The sequence below is a fragment of the Tachypleus tridentatus genome, chromosome 9 (genome assembly GCF_004210375.1).
Source record: "Tachypleus tridentatus isolate NWPU-2018 chromosome 9, ASM421037v1, whole genome shotgun sequence".
Lineage (NCBI taxonomy): Eukaryota > Metazoa > Arthropoda > Merostomata > Xiphosura > Limulidae > Tachypleus > Tachypleus tridentatus.
This window is the reverse complement of record NC_134833.1, coordinates 22,095,812-22,116,681: the sequence shown is the minus strand read 5'-3', so window position 1 is coordinate 22,116,681 and position 20,870 is coordinate 22,095,812. Positions and strand designations below refer to the sequence as shown.

Genomic DNA, 20,870 nt, shown 5'->3' with positions numbered 1-20,870 from the left:
ACTATTTTATTTAAATTTTTTGAAGGAGCATCCATAGGAAAAAAAAATTTCGGTACCCACTGATTCCACCCACCATGGAGCCCTACGAGGGGATGCACTACAATGTCATGCAAGGACAATGCAGCAACGCCAGGGTTTTTGAGCACTATACCCAAACACCAGTATCAGGCACTATGTCCACAACACCCATTGAGAACTTCCAACACTGGTACTTGGTTGACTCTAGCCCAAGTGGACCAGCCGATTGACCCAAGGGGGGCCACCCAAAGGTCGCCCGTCCACAGGAATTCAAGGCCAAAGTGGTGTGTTAGGGTTGGAACCCTCAACCACCAGGATCCTCTCCTCCCCTTCACGGGTCACCATACACAGCAAACACGTGGGTGGATGTTCAGATCCCAGAGAAGGTAACCAGACAGAACAGAACCTTCCATGGGAAGTCCCCTCACCACGTACAGGAATCCACACCGAGGGGTAGTAGATGAGAATGGGTTGGAAATAAAGATCTAATAACATCAGAGTTCACTTACATTACACTATCATCTCACTACCTAATTACCCAACTTGCAAAATGAATTACTACTACATCACATTATATTTATTTCAACAGACATAGCCTTAGAGAGGCCCAGCATGGCCAGGTGGTTAAGGCATTCGACTGGGAATTGAGAGTCGCAGGTTCGAATCCCCATCACACCAAACATGCTCACCTTTTCAGCTGTAGGGGCATTATAATGTGACAGTTGATCCTACTATTCATTGGTGAAAGAGTTGGCAGTGGGTGGTGATGACTAGCTGCCTTCTCTCTAGTCTTACACTGCTAAATTAGGGATGGGTAGCACATATTTCCCTCATGTAGCTTTATGTAAAATTCAAAACAAACCAAAGCCTTAGAACCAAAATAGGAAATTACCTACAGACACAGTTATCAACTTATTAATTTATGTGTATTCTGTAAGTACAAGTTCAAATCTTTTAAAAAACAATTAAGTACAAGCTGAGTTCTTTCAACAGAATTTGTTGAATTATTTTGCATTTTATATTTCACTTACAAATAAAACGTAATTTTTCATAAAAATAAATTCAACAGTTGCTAATGACTAATTTATTATACAGGCACTGTGCTTCGATTGTGCAGTCACAACATGGTCGTGATGGATCATTAACATTTTAAGCAAATACTTATATCAAAATTTCCATGTACGGTAAAAACCAAATAATTGAAAATTACACGTTTTCAGCTCAAAGTTATTTCTAGTTTGGTAACAACATTAGTGAGCCATTTCATTATCAGTGTTTCCTGATACTGCATGTGATATGTATATGAAACTGCATGACGTATTGCTTTACAGACATCAGAGAAAAGAAATATCTTTAGAAATTTACATCAGTTTAACATCATTGATACCTCAAATGATTTTTATCACCTGGTGCTGACAACCAAGACTTCAATATAAAGATGTTTAAATACTACTTTTATTAAGAATGTCACTTTCTTTGCTCAAATAAAAATATACAAGTAAAGTTCAAAATGTAATAAATATTCCACAAACGTAGCATTTACGTTGGACATTTGCTTTATTTACTTTAAAATCCATAAACCTAAAAATGAATTATATACTGCTGTTAAGATACTGTACAAACAAGCTGGCAATTTTAGAAGTGTCATCTACTGGGTGCATCTTAGTGTAAGAGAGGAACAACCGTCGGAACCTTGTGAGCTCTGCCAGTGTTAGGTTACGTTTTAATTGGACTTAACAGACGTTAAGGAAGTCTTTTACTCAGTTCACAAATATAATAGACAATTATTATATAATATTTTCTGTCAGAAGCTTTTAAATCTTCAATAAAAATTACAATGAAGAATAAGTAGTCTTCACTATGAATGACAAGCAAACCAAAAACCTTTATTACTACTCTACCTGCTTAAGGTCATATGTTTGGTATCCTTACTCTGATTGGTGTTTACAGCACTTATTCTAAAAATACCTGGAAAAGTTAGGCCTGCTTAACAAATTACTAGGCATTGAAGCAGAATTATTACACAAAATTTCATGTACTGTTCCTACTACATTTGGGGGCTGAATATTTCTTTTTTGAATCTCTTCATGAACTTTATAAAGAAAATACATTTTGTTGTGAGCACTGAAAAATGAACTATTTTGTTTTGAAATATCTCACTTTTCTGAATGGAAGAATTATTACCAGTTCACAGAATGGCTCCAAGTTATTCAAATACAAACTCTGTCATCTCTTGACTGATTTGAGATTAACTATAGTTTTGTACTCAGGCCGAAAACCCTTTTTATTGATGTATTATATCACACTCAATGCCTCAAGTTAATTTGCTCTAATCCTGTCTAAAAGAATTGCAACCTCAGAATAGACCGGTAGAGATCTTGATAAGAAAACTGAATGTGCACCCCACATTTGTTTTTACTGGTGCACAAAAATATAGCTAACAAAAAGAGAAAAAAAAATTATCGTAGATTAATTTACTTTGATACTGTCCGAAACAAAATTAAGTTCAGTAACTATTCAGGATTCCCTTTGTAGAGAAAACGAACTACAACAACAGTTTAGTGGACCGACGATAATCCATCACTGGCATCAACTCATGCCATTTTAACTTGATAATAATTTGTTGCTTTTCAAATCAAGTGATAAAAAGAATGATTTGTAACTACACAAGTTCATTCTGTGACTTCTTAGAGACATTTCAGAAGTTATGTTTTACCACTACATTGTGTCAATACCCAATATGTGCTTAAAGAAACATTCTAAAAACTTAAATAATTCAGTGTTTTCTAACTCCATTATAAACATGGTGCTTAACTTAAGCTGGAAATTTATAGTTAAATATGCTGTGACTCTTAAAAATTGTACATGTGAGTTGAAAATGTTTGCCTTCATATAACTACTCCATTCATTCAACAAAAATTAAAACTTCACCTCTTGAGAACTTCCCACAGGTGTATAACAAACATTTATTATTGAAAGAAAGTTTGAATGGGCTAGTCAATTTCACTGAATTTATTACCACGTTTTAAATCTACAGTTTCCATAATTCCTTAAAATTTCCAATTAAAACTTTAACTGAAGAAGTCAGTATTTTGTATTTCTGGATGGCTGGTATGGGTATTAACGTGAGAAGGTCATAATGTTGTTCCCTGCTTTATTTTGGTAAAAATGTTAATACTCATACCAGCCGTCCTGAGATACACTGTTACTTTAAGTGGGTTTCTTGTCATCATGAAGTCAGTAGTTTGTCTTTTACTATCTTATTAATGATTTGATATGAGAAACAGTTTTGTTGATGTTAACCATGGATCACCAGTACTAGTTTATAAGCTTTCTTATTGTACACTAAGAGTGAACACAAGTGGACTTTACATCAGTAAAGGATATCTTTTCCTTACTTCCTGGGACAGACACTAAATCTCCAATTACAGATGTCTTCTGAGCTTCCACTATCACCTTAAATAGAATGACAAGGTGTCATTTTTACATTACAAAATAACTTGTCATACTAATTTACAGTGCTTTTTAACCATAACTAAAACAGTTTAAAATGGCTGTCAGATTTCATTGTAAAATATAACTGAACTGAATTAAGCATTAATTAATAAATAAAGTATACAAAATGATTTCTAAGCCCTTACAAAATGGATATATTTTGCAATGTTTCAGCCTTAGACCTACTTAAGACAAACAAAAAGTACAATGACTGAGGTGAAGAATCAGTTGGAATTAGAACAAAGCACAAGACATGCAGGTGTAGTGCAAGAAAAATTAATAATATGTAACAAAATGTGAAAATAAACAAAACATTGTTAGGGAAGTGGAACAAAAGTGTATATATATACACATATATATATATGTGCTGGGTGGCCTGTAAGTCCCTACCCATCCATATGTTATGTTATATTCAATTACGCATGTATTATAAAGTTATTTCTTTTTTTTCAGAGAAATATGGCCAACGTAAGCCCATTTACACTTGAAGAGCGTATTGTGCATAATATAATGCAGTGAGAATGAGGGACAGCACACAGATACACTGGATATACAAGACATAAGGATGGGTAAGGACTTATGGGCCACCCTGTATATCTACAAAAACACCTCTATTTCCATATATACATTTATGTAGTATATTGTTCATATATGGTTTAAGGCCAAAACATTACAAAATAAATCCATTTTGTAGATCTTAGAACACATTTTAATATACTTTTTTATTTTTTTAAAAATCTATTAATTAATTGTAATCTGAAAAAGAGTACTTAAAATAATTAAGTATGTTAACCTAGTGTTTACACCATTCTGCAGTATTGGTGATATGTATTGTAAACAAGACATTTTAAAGATGCACTGGCATTATTATTTCTATGATTACTGAAGATATGACTTTAAAAATCAATGAAGAGTCATAACTTAGTGTAACGTACATTATCAATCCTCTACGTAAAACTAGTTCTTATAAAAGTATATTTTCCTCCTCCTTAGTAGAGTTACCAATTTTAATATGGCTGATTGCATTCACTAGGTTAGATAATATACTGCCAGAAAAGTCAGATTAGTTACATTCTAAATTACCTGTACAACTTCTTGTGTTCGCTTGTCGAGTTCATAGAGAAAATTAGTGGAAGATAGAGGTTGCTGGAAAAATAAAACTAGCAAGTTGATGAGTTAATTAATGTGAAATACAACAAAATGCAACCATTACAACACGTTGGACCAAGTTACAACTGCTTTAGAAATATATTACTATGTCACATGAGAAACAAAAATACTTAAAAAAATATCCCCCCCCCAAACAAAAAAGATTTTAAAAACTTATAAAGAACTCGGTATTTTCTAACTCCATTATAATCACGGAGCTAACACGTAAGTTAGAAATTTATAGTTAAAAATAAACTCCGATATTGAGGTATCATCTGCAACTCTGCTCAAAACTATGATGACCGAGGGATATGTGAAACATTAAAAAACAATGAGACCTACTAGAAGAGTCAATAAAGAGAAACACGAAAAGCCACAATAACTTACACTCTGTGTTGACTGGTTAGGAGGTGGAGCCTTTCTTGTCAATAGAGCTTCAGTAATTTCTTGTAATGGAAGTTTATCTCCTTCATGGATAATAAGCAAAGGTGAATCCCAGCGGTTCCTGGAATCTGGCATTTCAAATCTTTGGACTAAAGCAGTAAAGCTAAATTAAAACAAGATAAAATTAGGCTGCACAGAATACACATAAAATCCATTACAAAACAGCCCTAAGCCTATAAAATAAACTAGAAAAGATCGTAATTTGTTCTCTTGACTTCAAATGCTTATATCAAGATATTTATATTGTTACTAATTCTGTTTAATTATGATGATTTACTAACTATATAAATGCAATACTAGGCTTATGGAAGATCGAGACATGCATGTGTCACGATGTTCTACTGACAAACCACTTAGCAAGAAGTATGAAATAAACTTAGTTATACAGAATTAACTTTCCATAAAAATCAACACACGCAATGCTAAAGAAGGTTATATTAAAACAATGCTTACACTTCTTCACTATACTGTTTCTCCTCATTGCGAGACACGTTCCACTTCCTGCAAGTCTCCACAGGTAAATCACAGTGGATCTGCAAAGTAATTCCAAAACTCTGTAATCAAGCAAGAATAAAACACAGAAGCAACCTGTTCACACAAAGAGTTATAAAAAGTCACAACCAACATGGAACAACTGAACATACACATTCTTAAATGTTATGAGTGAAAACAAGTAAGGTGTGCAATGATAGGTCAACCACTTACACACAATATCAAGTGCTGAACACCAAATACTGGTTGGGATATGATGGATATAGTTATGGTATAGGCAATAACTGAGTCTATAAAACAGCAGGAACCCCATGTAAAAGTGTTACAACCTGTACCTACAATAAGATTTATTAAATGATTCTATTACAGAGTATTTTGCAAAATAATAAATTACACGAGTATTACATTCAAATTTAAGTTTATTTGTAAATCAACTACTACACACCTTACTGTCCCATACCATATATATTTCATATCATATATTAGGTTGAGGAATAATTCGTGAGCATTTTTAAATAATTTCATTCAAGCATTACATGCAAGACTATACAATACTTCAATGCATGAACACATTACACCCAAAACATTTATTATGATACTTTATTTCATGTAATATCTAGGTATATAGTATGCATTGTTGTAAACGAAATTGCAAGAAATTAAATACAAAAAGCAGATGGTGTCGAAAATGCTCGATTTTGTCCACTTGACATTCCATTTAATGAGCTGAAAATGAAAGCAAAAATTAAAGACATATGAAAATCAAACACACCATCTATTAGAGCAAAAAATTATCTACCAAATGACATGAAATATTTTGCGAAAGCGTTTCATTTATGAATATATTTGTTTAACTTGAAAAAACGCTCACGAATTATTCCTCAACCCAATAGAATATTGTGAGTTTAAGAATTCTAATTTGAAATATACTTTATCCAGTTAAAGTTGTAAGCTAATCAACTCCAGCTTTAATTTTTTTCTGATAAAATTTGGTCGAGAAAGTTATCTACTCTATCAAAGGATAGTTTTGTGTCCTTTGTTACTCTGTGCATGCGAGATACTTTCATAGTTCTCACACGATCAGTTAAGGAGAAAATGTTGGTTATAAAAGTAACCACTTTCTTTCACAACAATTCTTTTTGTCTAGGAAAAAATAAATACCTGCTGCAGAAGTCTTATTTAGTTTTTATGAACGTTTTCATTCAAGCCTGTTGATTATGTGTACTTTTTATATGTAAATAACACTGCTGCCACATTTCAGTTTGGTTTCAAGTTAAATTTAATTTCATTAAATATAGTGTATTATTTTACTTTTTGAGTTCAAAATTTTTGTATTTTGTTCTTTAAACATGAGAGCCTCTTCCTAACCATAAAACGATTAGTCGGTGTTGGCTTCTCACACTGAAGTGCTTTTTTCATTTTTCTAAAACCACAAAAAACACCACACTCATTCTCTTAATTACAGACCTTCTCTCTTGTTGTGAAAATCCAATGACTGGGTGTTTGGTATAATCTTGGAATAACAAGTAACTAAACTGATTACTTTAGGAATTTTCAATGTCATGAATATTATTAAATTAAATAATTCATAACCAATTATGTCTTTGGCCCTACTTCTTAGTTTCTTGTAAGTTTATTGTACAAGCGTGTTAAAGAAAATACAGCAAACGTGAATAAAATGTAAAATTAAAGTCAGTCATTGTGTAAATTGTATGATATAATTTCAAAATGTTATAAAAAGAATTTATAATTTTGTTCCAGCTTAGTGATTAAAAATTTAATCAGAAAAAAAACAAAATTTACCTATTACAAGGCCAAGTAATCAAAAATTGTATTCAGTATAATTTACCCATACCAGTGAATGAGTAATATAATTAGTAACAGTATTTTTCTGAGTGACAGCACATGTATTAACAGAATACAAGATAAAATTAATTATTACTGTTAAAACATCTTTAATGTAAAATATACAACTATTGATTTCACAGCACGACAAGATATCAACAGTTAATGACATTTAGCCACCTCATTACTGAAATGAATTATAAAACATTATGAAACCAATCACACAAAAATTTATTTGATATAATATAAATGCCCTTACCACACAATGAGTGGTTTTTACTGCTTTAGAAATACAGTAAAGTTCGTATCGGTAACCTGCAGAATGAAAATGATGTACAGAAATAATTTTATGTTAGTAAATAATAGTCAAACTTGTCAACATTTGAAAAATACATAAATGACCTTTTAATAAAACTGCAGTAAAATGTAAATTAATATTAAATATATTTAAATAAAATGGCTACCAGAAAATTACATTATGTATGCAATTCTCTGAAGCAATAAGAAAAATCAAAGTTATCTTTGGTGATATAAAAAAGTTTAGAATTTCATTTAATTCACCCTAAAAATTTTTGTTCTGCTCCTTGAGAGTTCATAATAGTATATTAAATTTTCAGGACAGAATAATTGCATAACACTAAGTGAATGAGGCCAATACATGATTTCTGGTATTCAACGTAGAACCAAAACAAATGTACTGAGATAAAATGGTTAATTTGTTAACCTCAAAAATCACACATTAATTCCAAAAGCATTGCTCTCTCAGTAGTGTTTGGCTAAAATATATGTAGTTTATGGGGTTAGCTGGATTCTGTTCCTGTAGTACAAAATATTAGAAACATTCATGTTCAAGAAATTACTACACTTATCCACCACACAACAGCAAGTGAAATTCACTGGGCCTAACATGGCCACCTTTATTGAAAAATCATGCAAAGATTGCAAAGAATGGCTTTACAGAACAAAAGACCAACATGTCTCCTTCACACCTAGATTAGGTGTTACAAATGTACAAGTTCTGATACAAACTTTGCTTAAATAAATTTTTAAGTTCAGGTGCACTGGAATCATTATTATACACACACTGAACAAAATATTGAGTTAAATTCAATATCTTCCAGATGCTTAAATATGAATGTTGCAATAGCTTTATTTCTTTATTATTTTTAATAAATGTTCATATCTATGCATTAATAAGTAATTTTAGTACAACTAGAAAAATTAAGGTTGATGTGATGTGTCTAAAATGTACTTAAAATATTATTCAGAAATACGATTTTGCTGTTTTAATACTTAAAAGAAAACAAACAGTAACTGATTACAATGCTCTAAAACATTATGGTCACATTTTTCAGATAAATGTTTCATTTCCAAGATCTAATAATGGCCATTTGGTCAACCTAACACACACACTATTTATATTACCACCATGACTGAAGCTACATGAAACAAAAATACTTTCTTACACCAATCATAACTCAGCTAATCTCCTCTTAAACTCCAATAATGTTACAATTTCAACATCTGAAGGAAAACTATCATATTAGAAAAATAACACTACATTAACTGAAGTAATGTCCGAGTTTTCTGTACCTTAAGCAATGAGTATTATATTACACATCTGTTTGCAATTTTATTTTTTGATCCTTGTTGTTAAGTTTTAATTATCTTGTAATTTTGTATTTAAATAAACATGCATATATATTATTAATAAAACAAATGTATATATATACACACACACACATTTTTTTTTAAATTAGCAATGACAAAATGCAAGTAAAAATGTATGTGTAGCTTTTGTTATGATTGATTCAAGAAAAATATTAAAAGCAGCAAAACTAGTAATGGAAAATGAGCAAACTTTCTTCCTTATGCCTCACTTGAACCTGTACATCTCTCAAAAACAAACTACATTTATACCTTTTGGTATGCTATGTTTTCAATCTATGTTATTTTACAGCATTGTATTATTGATCTATTAGTAGGTTTGACATGACTTAACATTCAGAACATTCTTCAAAAGTTTAGAACAGTTTAAGTAGTAGAAGAAATTAGTTAGAGAAGATGATTAGTGATTTTTGTGTCTGTTAAGTAACACGAGTTCTATAGTAGAGAGTAATTACTTGAGTCACTCATAAATTAGTTCAATTGAAGAATATAAAGTTTGTGTTCTCAATGACATAAAATATATCTTGTACATTATGTAAAATATAAGAAATTAGTAAAATATGTGAAATTATATGTTTATTGCAAAGTTATTCCTATCGGCCAACACTAGTCAAGTCAACTTATAGTTGAAGAAATAAAACATGTTCAGTATCATTAACTGGACTGCAATATGTATTATTCCTTTCAAAAGAAATCCGAGAGAGATAAATAACAATAGAAAATATTACAAGAATTAAAAAGAAATGAAAAGGATACCTTTAATGTAGTTCAAAGCATCCAAAATAACAACTACATCCTTGGATAATGTTCTGAAAAAATATTACAACAAAAAATTTGAACATACACTTGCTAACAGTCAGACAAAGACCACTATTAGATTATTTAACTTGAAAAAATCTTCATTCAGAGAATTTTTTTTAATTTAAAGGTATGCTGTTACAAGTTTCTTTTAACATTTTTTGTCCTTTAACTAAAATTTTAAATATAATTTTCTTACCAAGTTAACTTCTAAAACATTAATGTACTGCAAAAGGTAAATGGTTTATTTAAAGTAAAAACACAAAAAAACTCAGTTTTCTTTATTAACTAATGAAGAATGTACATCACTTACTGAATGTTTTCATTAATTTTCAGCAACTTCTCTTTGTGATAAGTAAAACAAACATAACACCTGTTTATGCAGTGACATGTCTACTTTTAAATATAGTTTTTTATTTTTACATTTATTATTCTTTTTGAGAAAAATATTAGGAAATACAATTTATATTTGTTTTATAAACACACACACATACACTCAGGTTTTACCTATATGAGAATTCCATAACATAATACAATGATTTATTTTTTCCTAATTTTTCAAAGTCACAAGGCTAGTTATATAAAAATATTTTTATATCACTAAACAATATATATTTACATCTTAGTTTAATAAATGTATTTCTTTGATAAATTACCTTTGAACATCAGATTTCAATTCACTCCTCAATTCCTTTTCAAGTCTAAAATCTAAAACGTTACAAAAAATATTAAATAAATAAAAAGCAGCATTACCCCAAAGGTAATCATTTTATTTCACACACTAGCAAGTTCCAATTTCTCTTGAACTTAAGTACGACTCTTAAACAAGCTAAAAGTGTTGGTGGGCTGGATAAAAATTGTAAAATACTTCATTTAAACCTTAAAAATAAATATAACAATCCACTTTAACACCACAAATATTAATTACAATTACTAAAATTCAAGTCCACGATACTACTATCAAAGACCTAGAACAAGGAAGGTCACGGTGTCAACTTTAAATGGACTCTAATACAATAAGTACTTTGAGAGTCACTTATGTTTGATACAGTGCAAATTTACGACTTCACCTGAATATATGTTATTTCTGTCTAATAATTTTGCTTCGTCCGTCAGAAGAACACATTGTCTTTCATTCTTAAAATGTTCATAAAGCTCTTGAGCCCACGTCGATTTTCCACTCGATGGAAACCCACACAATAATACTAACGGCATCCTTACTCTTTTAATCTTTCACACAATTTAAACTGCCTTCAATTATTGATAAAGGAGAAATTTGGGCCATAGATGAATATAGTAGTTCTCGTTTGTGTCAAGCGGCGGCGTTATAAATGTGATTTTTATAATGATTAGTAACATATGTATTAGCCTTAAATTTACTTACTATACAAATTCAAATAAAACTAATGACAGATTTTTTAAACAAAAGACATAAATCAATTTTCGTTTTTGCAATTATTCGCCTAAATTATTAATTATTTGAATAACTAAGATGTGTCGGGTCGACTCTATTCAATGATTCGCCACAATTCTATTGATGAAAATAATGTGGCAAAGGTTAAAGCAAATATATCCCACAATTAGAGCCATAATGGTGCACATGATTAAATTTGCTATAGACTTTAAATTAATTCAGACCCCAACATTTATATGAAAATCAAAATAAAAAACTAGATACTTTAGATTTTCCAGGAACAGTGCATAACATCAAATCATATGGTACGTTTACAAATATATTTGTCGCACTGTAGCGAAACTGTTATAAGTAAATATGTTGGCAATCTGTGGAACAATTATTATATACTATCTGATATTATTTTTATTTCCTCAAAACAGTTTAATGGCTGATCAGTATGAACAGTATATATTTTAAAATAGTTAGTATCTGATACTTTCGTATCACATGGAACTATAAATTTGCATTATCTCTCACCACTACCAGAAATCGATATCACTTTGAGCACGTATCCGACCTTCTTGATAAAAGATATATCAGTCTCCTGGGATGGCTCATTTATTTGTATATACTGATATAAGTTAAGGATTTTTCTTTCCTGTAAATGTTTTTTCGAATAGTTGGTGATACATGCAGTGTTTGATTAAGATATATTATACTTTAACGCTTTATCTGAATTTCGGTGGTAAATCGGATATAAAGAGTTTGTTACGCTTGAATGGAACCTAGCTATTTTTCTTCTTTCTATAACCATTATGGCCACATTGAAACTTTCCTAGTAACTTAGCGAACAGTTTTCTTTTTGCATGTGTACCGTTAGAAAAGCGTCTTTCTCGTCAAATGTAGTAATCTATTTCAGAAACTTACGTTATGTTTGTTTTGAAAGTTAGTTATACCTGTGAATATTACTTTTCTTTGGAATAGAACCTTATCCTCTCAGATCACACGAGACCTAAATATCGGCCAAGATCGTCGGTGGAGGTACAGATAATTATTGTCTTTTCCAATGCTAACGTTTTAAAGTGAGGCTTATCTTAATCTCATCAGGTAGTAAACTTAAAATCGCTGCAGAATCAAATGACTGCTTTTTTGTTTTTGAATTTTGCACAAAGCTACACGAGGGCTATCTGCGCTAGCCATCCCTAATTTTACAGTGCAAGACTTGAAGGAAGGCAAGTTGGTCATCATCACCCACCCCAAACTCTTGGGCCACTCTTTTACCAACGAATAGTAGGATTAACAATCACATTATAACGCCATCACGGCTAAGAGGGTGAGCACGTTTGGTGTGACGGGGATTCGAGCTCGCAACCATCATATTACGAGTCGAACACCTTAACCACCTGGCATACAGAGCCTCTAAATGACTGATTGTAATAGTGCTAAAAGTGAAGCACGTGACAATGACATTGTGGGCAATTTTTTATTTTTATTTTTCACAGACTTTTTGACTCATACATTTATTTTCCATGTTCGAAATTGTTATTTGCATTTTTTGCGGACGCTTTAAAACTTCAGTAAAACATTAGTGTACCTGAATATACTATATACTGAATACCACAAGTTTATTTCATATTATTGGGGTTAATTTTATTATCATTTCTAATAGTATTACTATTATCTAATGATAAAATAATTTAGTGAAATGTAATAAAGAGTTAAGTTAATAACATTAAACTAGGTTAAAGAAATTGCAGTGCATATAATTGTTTCTATTTTAGTATTGGTGTTATTTACAAATAAATTAATTAGCGGCAAGGTGGATTTTATTTCAGTGCGATAATTGAGATCTATGATTCAAACCACATCTCTTATTCTAGTTAGGACTAGAGTTAGTGTGAAAATCTGTGTTAGTGTTATTTATTTATTAGTTACCTTCATTATGTTAGGAGCACTTAATCTATATGAACCCAGCAGATATTACATGTAATTTTTGTAGTAATAGAAACTAAAACTTTCAAGTATAATGTAAGTTAACTCGTATAGGATTAATTTATTTTAAAATATTGTTATTATATTTTAAACATTGTTCGTTGCAGGGCTTGCATCAACAGGAGTGTAAACTATAGTTATAAATATTGATTAAATCTTCCCTAGTAACAGTAATTTCAAATCATTAGAGACAAGAAGGATAATTTGTTGTCCCTGCATATATGCCTCTTATAAAAAGTAAAAACGTCTTCTGTTATTTAGGAATGCTTATTCCTCCCATAAAATCCAAATCTCTGTTAGTATTACTGTCAACACTCAACAGTATCGTATTCCAAAATACAGGTTTGGATATACAAGGCTCTCGTTTTCTCACCCACCTTTAATAAAAAATAAATATTTGAGCTTACCATTTATGTTTTAGAAAATCATCATTTTCTGTTTATTTTCAAATTCATTTGCAGTGGCATTTCTCCATTGCTTCTTGTAAGTCAATCACCCTGTTATAAAATAAAACTTTTAACTGGAGCACGCAGGATTGTCTAAATTTTGAGTCTCTTTCTTCTCACTATATAACCCTTAAGATATATCACAAAAAAATCAATGGCTTTTATTCTATTGATTCCATAGTTAATATTTAATTCTACACATCTTAAAATTGCAGTTCATCCTATATCTTCTAAACTAATACTGAATATTCTTTGACTTTCTTAAGGTCTGTTATTTATTCTCCATACAACCATTAAAATTAGTTGGACTTCCAAAACTTACATTTATTAACTTTGTAAGTGAAGGAAATGAAACAATTAAACTAGTACATTGCATTATATTAGGGAATATATACTGTTTACAAAATGTATACAATTTTAAGAAATATTATAGTATGGCATAAAATATAAGTTTTTCATGGTTTGTATTAAAAACTCGATTACTGTGAAATAGCCCCCCACTAGTACAGTGGTAAGTCTATGGATTAACAATGCTAAATTAGGGGTTTGATTCCCCTCAGTGGGCTCAGCCTGATGTAGCTTTGCTATAAGAAAACACACAATACTGTGAAATAGGGATGCAATTTTAAGCTCTTCAGATAAGCAGAGGTCAAATAAATTAATAAGAAAAACTTGCTAATATATTAGTATTTATGCTAATAAATACATATTTTTAGATTGTTTCACTAGTCAAAAAATAAGTGATTAGTTCTTTGTCATTTGATATTAGTGACTGGTCAGTTGACCAACATCCCAGTCGTGTATTTAAATCTGAATTTTAATCTTTCTGTGATCCTTTTTATTTTATGGAAAATTGTAAACAGTGTCAGTTATAATGTAAACTTAAAATTGTCAAGATAATGAAAAATCATAGTAATAATAAAACTTCATCAGAAATGTATGTAATCAGCATGTGTATTATGTAATTCGGTATGGAAACATGAACTGCACATTTGCTGGGTGATTTGCTATTTGTGACAGGATTATTAGTTAGACATGATTCAAAGGAGGAAAAGAAAGTATAACCATATAGATACTGTTACAAAAGTAATGAGTTAAATGGGTTCAAATCCAATGCAGAATGTTCTATTCCTCAACAGTTATTGTGTCCTTCTCAGGATAGGGTTTATTCTCTACTACATAACAGAAACTACTAGATCATACTGATGATACTACACAATGTCAGGCCACCTTTTGGTGACTACCAGATCAACAACATGCACATACAACATTTGAGGACAAACAAAAAGAGACCAATTTGTCTATCTAGGCTGTCCCATTCATTAATATATAAAAGCCATCCTTCATCATTCAGATATTTATTAATTCTTCTCTCAAATTCGGCCCGGCATGGCCAAGCGTGTTGAGGCATGCGACTCGTAATCTGAGGGTCGTGGGTTTGCATCCCCATCGCGCCAAACATGCTCACCCTTTCAGCCATGAGGGCATTGTTATGTGATGGTCAATCCCACTATTCATTGGTAAAAGAGTAGCCCAAGAGTTGGCAATGGGTGGTGATAACTAGCTACCTTCCCTCTAGTCTTACACTGCTAAATTAGGGACAGCTAGCACAGATAGCCCTCGAGTAGCTTTGTGGGAAATTCAAAACAAAACAAATCTCTTAAATTCACTGCTTCTGAAAGCAATCTGTTCCAATGGCTAACTACATTGTTAGAAAACGTAAAACTGTCTTAGCTGAAAATGATTTCTCCCCTGTCAAGATTTGTATTTTTGCCTCCTTATTCTACTGTTCCCATCATTAAATAAATAAAATGATGCATCAACACTATAAGTTCCCTAATAGTTTTAAACACTTCAATCAGATTCCCCTTTAGCAAATTTTTTTTAAGAGCAAACAGTTTTGGAGATCCCAACCTGTCCACAAATGACAACTTTTCCAATAGAGGTTTTTTTGTTTTTATTCAGTAGACTTCTGAATGTTTACAATTCAATGCCTCTGTAAGTTAAGGTACTAAACACTGGACATATTATTCCAATTTTTGCCAAATTACTGACATATACAATGAAATAATAACCTAATTTGACTCGTATTTATTGTTTTTGTATAAACAACCTAAAATCCTATTTGCCAAACCACAAGCAACAGCTCATTGTTTTCAAGATGAAGGAGGATGAAAATCAAGATCCATTACACTGTCAGTTATTCCCCTCAATATTATACTTAAAATTTCAGTTGTGATAACTCTTGCATTAACTTCCATTTATTTTAAGCAGAATTGGCTTAAGGCAGATTCATAAGTTACAAAGAACCCACTGCAAAATCTCATGGGCACAAAAATTCTAAAATTAAAGTTTTGCAAATATGCTTATTTCTCAAATAATAATATTAATTTTGCCCATTATGTGTGGCAAATGGTGAAAGACTGTTTTCCAGACAAGAGTTGAAAAAAACATTTTTGGGTTCCATGATGGGTCAAGAGAGATTAAATGTTGTAGCAGTAATTTTTTGTAGAATATAAAATGGCCAGAGTAATTAATATGAACAAATTAAGGAAAGCCTTCTGTCTTGTTTGAACTTATTCCATTTTCTAAAGACTGATCTTTGTTGTTTTCTATTATGGTCCTTTCTTTTTATTCTGAATTTAAAGAAATTCTCTAAAATTTGGTATAGAAAGAAAATATGAAAAAGGGGCATTTTTTTGCACCCTTCAGTTTTTTAATTTAAACTGTCACAAATTGTAATTAAAAGTCATCCTGTTTTCTTGGTCACCTCATCACCAAATGATTTAAATTCCTTTGTAAATCCAAGATTAATCCAAGATCATAATATCTTAATTTGCAAATAATAGCAGATGAACTGCTAAACCAAGCATGTAACACAAAATGTTGGATTTATTTTAATATTATTTAATATTATTTTAATATTATTTCTAATGAAATAAAACTAAAGTATCCAAAACATACATTTTCATACATGTCTGAAGATGGCATAGTCTACCAAAACATCATGTTGTCACCTAAAGTACTCCTGAAGAATCTTCAGTTTTTCTGTTATAGTCATTCATTTTTATTTTAAACAAGTCTGATTTCTCGAAATATTCTTGTTATTTTTATGATATTTAAATAAAAATTACTGTTCTTACGAGGATATCTTTCATGAATATTATAAATCATAATATTTTTGTATTCTGAATTGTGTTTGTAAATCATAACTTATTTCTTGTTTTTATTTCAGCAGGTATTACCAACAGCAACAAGTTAACTTAAATTCTTCTTTTCTGATGTAATCAGTGAAAAATGTCAACTGGAGATAATTTCCCTTTGAGCAACACCATCCTACATCAATGTCGCTACCACAATCGGTGAGATCCATGTCATATTATGGATCTATAAATTCAGCTGTTCAGCCTGATATTATAGACAACAATATCCTTCAGGAAGGAAGTTCATTTGGTGACCACATATCTCCAGTTCGTCGGTTTTTCTTGTTGCTTACAACATTTGACTTTGTTTTGAATGTTCTCTTATGGCTCATCTGTACAATGGTAAGCTTAAATCTCTATGTTAAGTAAAAAAGAAAAGAATTCAGGCTTGGTATGGAATTTAAGAATGATGCCTGGTTGTTCAAGGACACGTGGTATGAACCTGATGCTGTATTCAATACCATTTAATGTCTGGAGGTTGCTGACATGTTTTTGTTTGTTTGTTTTTAGTTAGGAACTATGGGGCACTTTAATTTTGTTTTCATTTTGCAAAGAAAATAAAGAGTTGAGTTTATCAGTATTCATGCATAATATCAGAATACTGTGTATGAGACAATTTTACTAACATTTTGAATGAAACATACAATTTTGAAACATTAAAGTGTAAGAAAAATGTCCATTTACAGATTTAGACACAAGAACAAATACAGTTCTGGCTCCTTTAAGACTTATAAGAAATAAATAAATAGATATTGGATTTCCAGATATTATTCAGTCTTTGTCACCTTTACCAAGACTTGGAGACTCTGACCTGATATTTTTAACAAATATTTTAAAATCTTTCATTGTTTTAAACTTAAAATACTGAACAATCTGCCAAGTTATATGTAAATGTACTAAGAGTAGAATACCTTATGTTGGTATAGATTGCCCTAAACTGATCAGTTTTGTCTGAGTTTAGATAATTTTCATCCAGCACATGGTGAAGAGAGTCATTAATATCATTCTAGTTCTTCTTTTAGCCTCTGTCACTCTGTATATATACTAATGGGATGTTCCAATTGTGCAAGGTTGTTGACAGCACAACTCTCAAAAAATATTTCCTGTTTTCAGAGCCATCTTTCCTTTACAACTTGTATCACTGTAGTTTCTCTTACCACTGTAGACTAGATGTAAACATTGATTTTATGCTATTTATGTTTTTGAAACTTTGTTTTGTTTTACGTTAATTTTCTTTTATGAATTTTATTAACTTTAATTTTAACATTTTTACTGGATGTCTGGCACAGATAGCCTAGCTGGTTTGTGCCATGAAACACCAAACCAACCAACCAGAACCATCTTTAATGGAAGTTAAAAAAATAACTCTTATTAAATAGTTGAGAATAGATTAGTAATTTGCTTTGTTAAAACTAATCTGTTAAAGCCACATCATAAAGAGTGTGTACAGTGTCATTCTTGTCAGTAGTACATTTCTTCTACAGTGGTTATATCATTGGTAATATACTAATGTAAACTATTAGTAGCTATATTCTTTTTTTTTTTTAAACTTACATATCTTATTCATCTTCTGAAGTCATCTATTAAGATATTTTGGTGATATACAGTTTGTGCTTACTTCTTTAAATTTGAACAAAGTGTGTGGGAAAAGGCTTTAGTAACTACTAACAGAGTAAATCATAACCTTGTAATTGATGTTAGTCTGATACCTTTAAGGCTACCTTTATGCACACTTGACATAACATTACCATTACATTGATTCTGTTTCTTGTTATAGTTAACTGGTGAAAGTGTACAAAATGCCTTCAAGAAAGAAGTCATTTTCTATTCCTTCGAATCATCCCTGTTTGATATTGTGGTAAGTATTTGTTAAACACTTGTGAAAAAAAATTAGAAAATATAAACAAAGCTGGTCTTGTATAGTACAGTTATTTTAACTCTTAAATATTTAGAAATGTGCAAAACAACAAACTGAAATGGTTAAATATTATTGAACTATTAGTTGGATACTTTCATTATTAATAGTATTTTTATACCCAATTCCAGTAATGTTTTTGTGAGACTGAATCTGCTCTGAGGACATAAGTTATTTCTGTATCCATACTTTAAATGAAAAATTTAAAATAATTTTGTTAAATCTAAAAAATATTAATAAAATTATTATGAAAATTGTAGCCAATAATATTAACTCTTTTAAATCTTCAGTTTATGGGTCTTCTGCTGGAATTATTATCGTGATTTCCTAATAATTATCACTATGTTTTAGTTCAGTTTCTTATTTAATTTTGTGGATAATTGCAAGGTTTGTGTTAATTTTCAACCAAAAGGGACATCAATGTTACTAGATGTTGTCACCATTTGATTTTTAAATCAGGATTTTCATCTGAATTCTAGCAGCATCTGCTTGGGTTTTAGGAGTTAATATATCTAGCCAGAGAAAAAAACTTCCTAAATATTATAACAAAAGAAATTAGCTGTTAATAGAAAAGGACCATTGTGTAGCATAATTTACAGAACACACAAACACCCTTTGCAATTGTTGTACGACTCACAATACTATGCAATACATGCAACCTGCATAAGTGTCCATTTATTTTTGCAGCTCTGCACGTCTAAAAACAGAAACTGTTTGAAATAACAAAAAAATAATCCTCAAATAAGAAAATATTTGCACTAAACAAAAACAGTTCTGATGAGGTTTATAAAATTTAAATAATTCATCTTGTATGACCTCTTCAGATGTTATAGTTCCAGTTTAGTAACATCTATAAACCTAAAGAAAAAGCAACAAATCTATGAACATTGTCATTATTATTATTTTTTTACCTAGTCTAATACTCTACAGTTGCAATGCAACACATACAAGAAAAAAAGTTCATTGTTCACAAATGTTAATGATAATGCATCTTCTTGCAACAATGCTGAAATTTTATTTATTCATGAAAGATTAGCTAAGATACAAAATTTGGTAATGTTTGAAGGAACATTTATTTTCCAGTCATGAGTATATCCCTTGGTGTGGATTTGTGTATGTGGTGAGGGGACCTCCCAGGGAAGGTTTTCTTCTTTCAGTTTACCTCCTCTGGGATCTAAACATCCACCCACATGTTTGCCATGCATGGTGACTCATGTAGGGGAGGAGAGGATCCCAGTGGTTGAGGGGTCAAACTCTAATACACCACTTTGGCCTTGAATTCCTGTAGATGGGTGGCCTTGGGGTGCCCCCCTTGGGTCAGTTGGCTGGTCCACTTGGGCTAGGGTCAACCAAGTACCAGTGTTGGATGTTCTCAACAGGCTGTGTGATGGACGAGTGCATAAAGGGGTGGCACTCTTGGTTGATCAGCATGTGCCCACCCTGTCTTTGCCATTTTTCACACCATTGGATGCTACAGCTATCCATGTTTCCTTGGGTCATACCATCATTGTTTGTTCTCTCTACCTGTCACCTGGAGAGACATATAATCAATCAGACCTTGATGCTCTCATTGAACAGATGCCGTCTCCCTTCTTAATCCTGGTAGACTTTAACGGATGTCAGCCCCTCTGGTGAAGTGCTGATGTTGATAGGAGGGGTCACTCTGTAGAGCATATGCTCTCTGATTACAACCTTTTTCTTTTTATTGCTGGTTCTTATATTTATTTTCATGCACCTAGTCAGTCTTTTACTGCTGGTGATCTCTCAGTTTGGTCCCCTTCACTATTTTCACACTTTTCATGGAGGATTGACAATAATCCACGAGGCAGTGATGATTTTCCTATAATTTTGAGAGAAACTTGCCATGGTCGATGCTACCTGACCTGCATGCCCTGGTGGAAGCTGGATAATGCAAACTGGCCCTCTTTCACTGCTCTTGCAGAACTTGATCCTGCCATTGTCTGTAAGCCATCAATAGATGTCTGTGTGGCAGCAGTAAGTGACTGTAT

The 20,870-nt window shown here is 31.4% G+C and overlaps 2 protein-coding genes across 8 annotated transcripts in view; one reads left to right on the top strand and one right to left on the bottom strand.

Annotated features, from left to right (window-relative positions):
- Positions 1–1,453: 1,453 nt before the first annotated feature.
- On the bottom strand, positions 1,454–11,233 carry LOC143224846 (protein KTI12 homolog). Its single transcript, XM_076453209.1, has 9 exons — positions 10,980–11,233; positions 10,566–10,617; positions 9,868–9,920; positions 7,703–7,758; positions 5,560–5,639; positions 5,050–5,209; positions 4,597–4,659; positions 3,406–3,474; positions 1,454–1,751 (listed from the first exon to the last, which is right to left on the bottom strand). Exons 1-9 carry the CDS (start codon positions 11,122–11,124, stop codon positions 1,611–1,613), a joined length of 819 nt encoding a protein of 272 aa, XP_076309324.1. The 5' UTR covers positions 11,125–11,233; the 3' UTR covers positions 1,454–1,610.
- A 1,395-nt stretch (positions 11,234–12,628) lies between these two features.
- LOC143224845 (steroidogenic acute regulatory protein-like) overlaps positions 12,629–20,870 on the top strand; it is a 48,876-nt gene continuing 40,634 nt past the window's right edge. The window contains exons 1-3 of one of the 7 annotated variants that reach the window (XM_076453203.1): positions 12,629–12,776; positions 16,979–17,288; positions 18,724–18,804. In XM_076453203.1, coding sequence (XP_076309318.1) covers positions 17,088–17,288; positions 18,724–18,804 — 282 coding nt within the window. In that variant the 5' untranslated portion in view covers positions 12,629–12,776; positions 16,979–17,087. Of the gene's footprint in view, positions 12,777–12,945; positions 13,334–16,978; positions 17,289–18,723; positions 18,805–20,870 lie in introns of those variants that run through there. The other 6 variants (XM_076453206.1, XM_076453207.1, XM_076453202.1 and 3 more) reach the window with 6 other exon arrangements.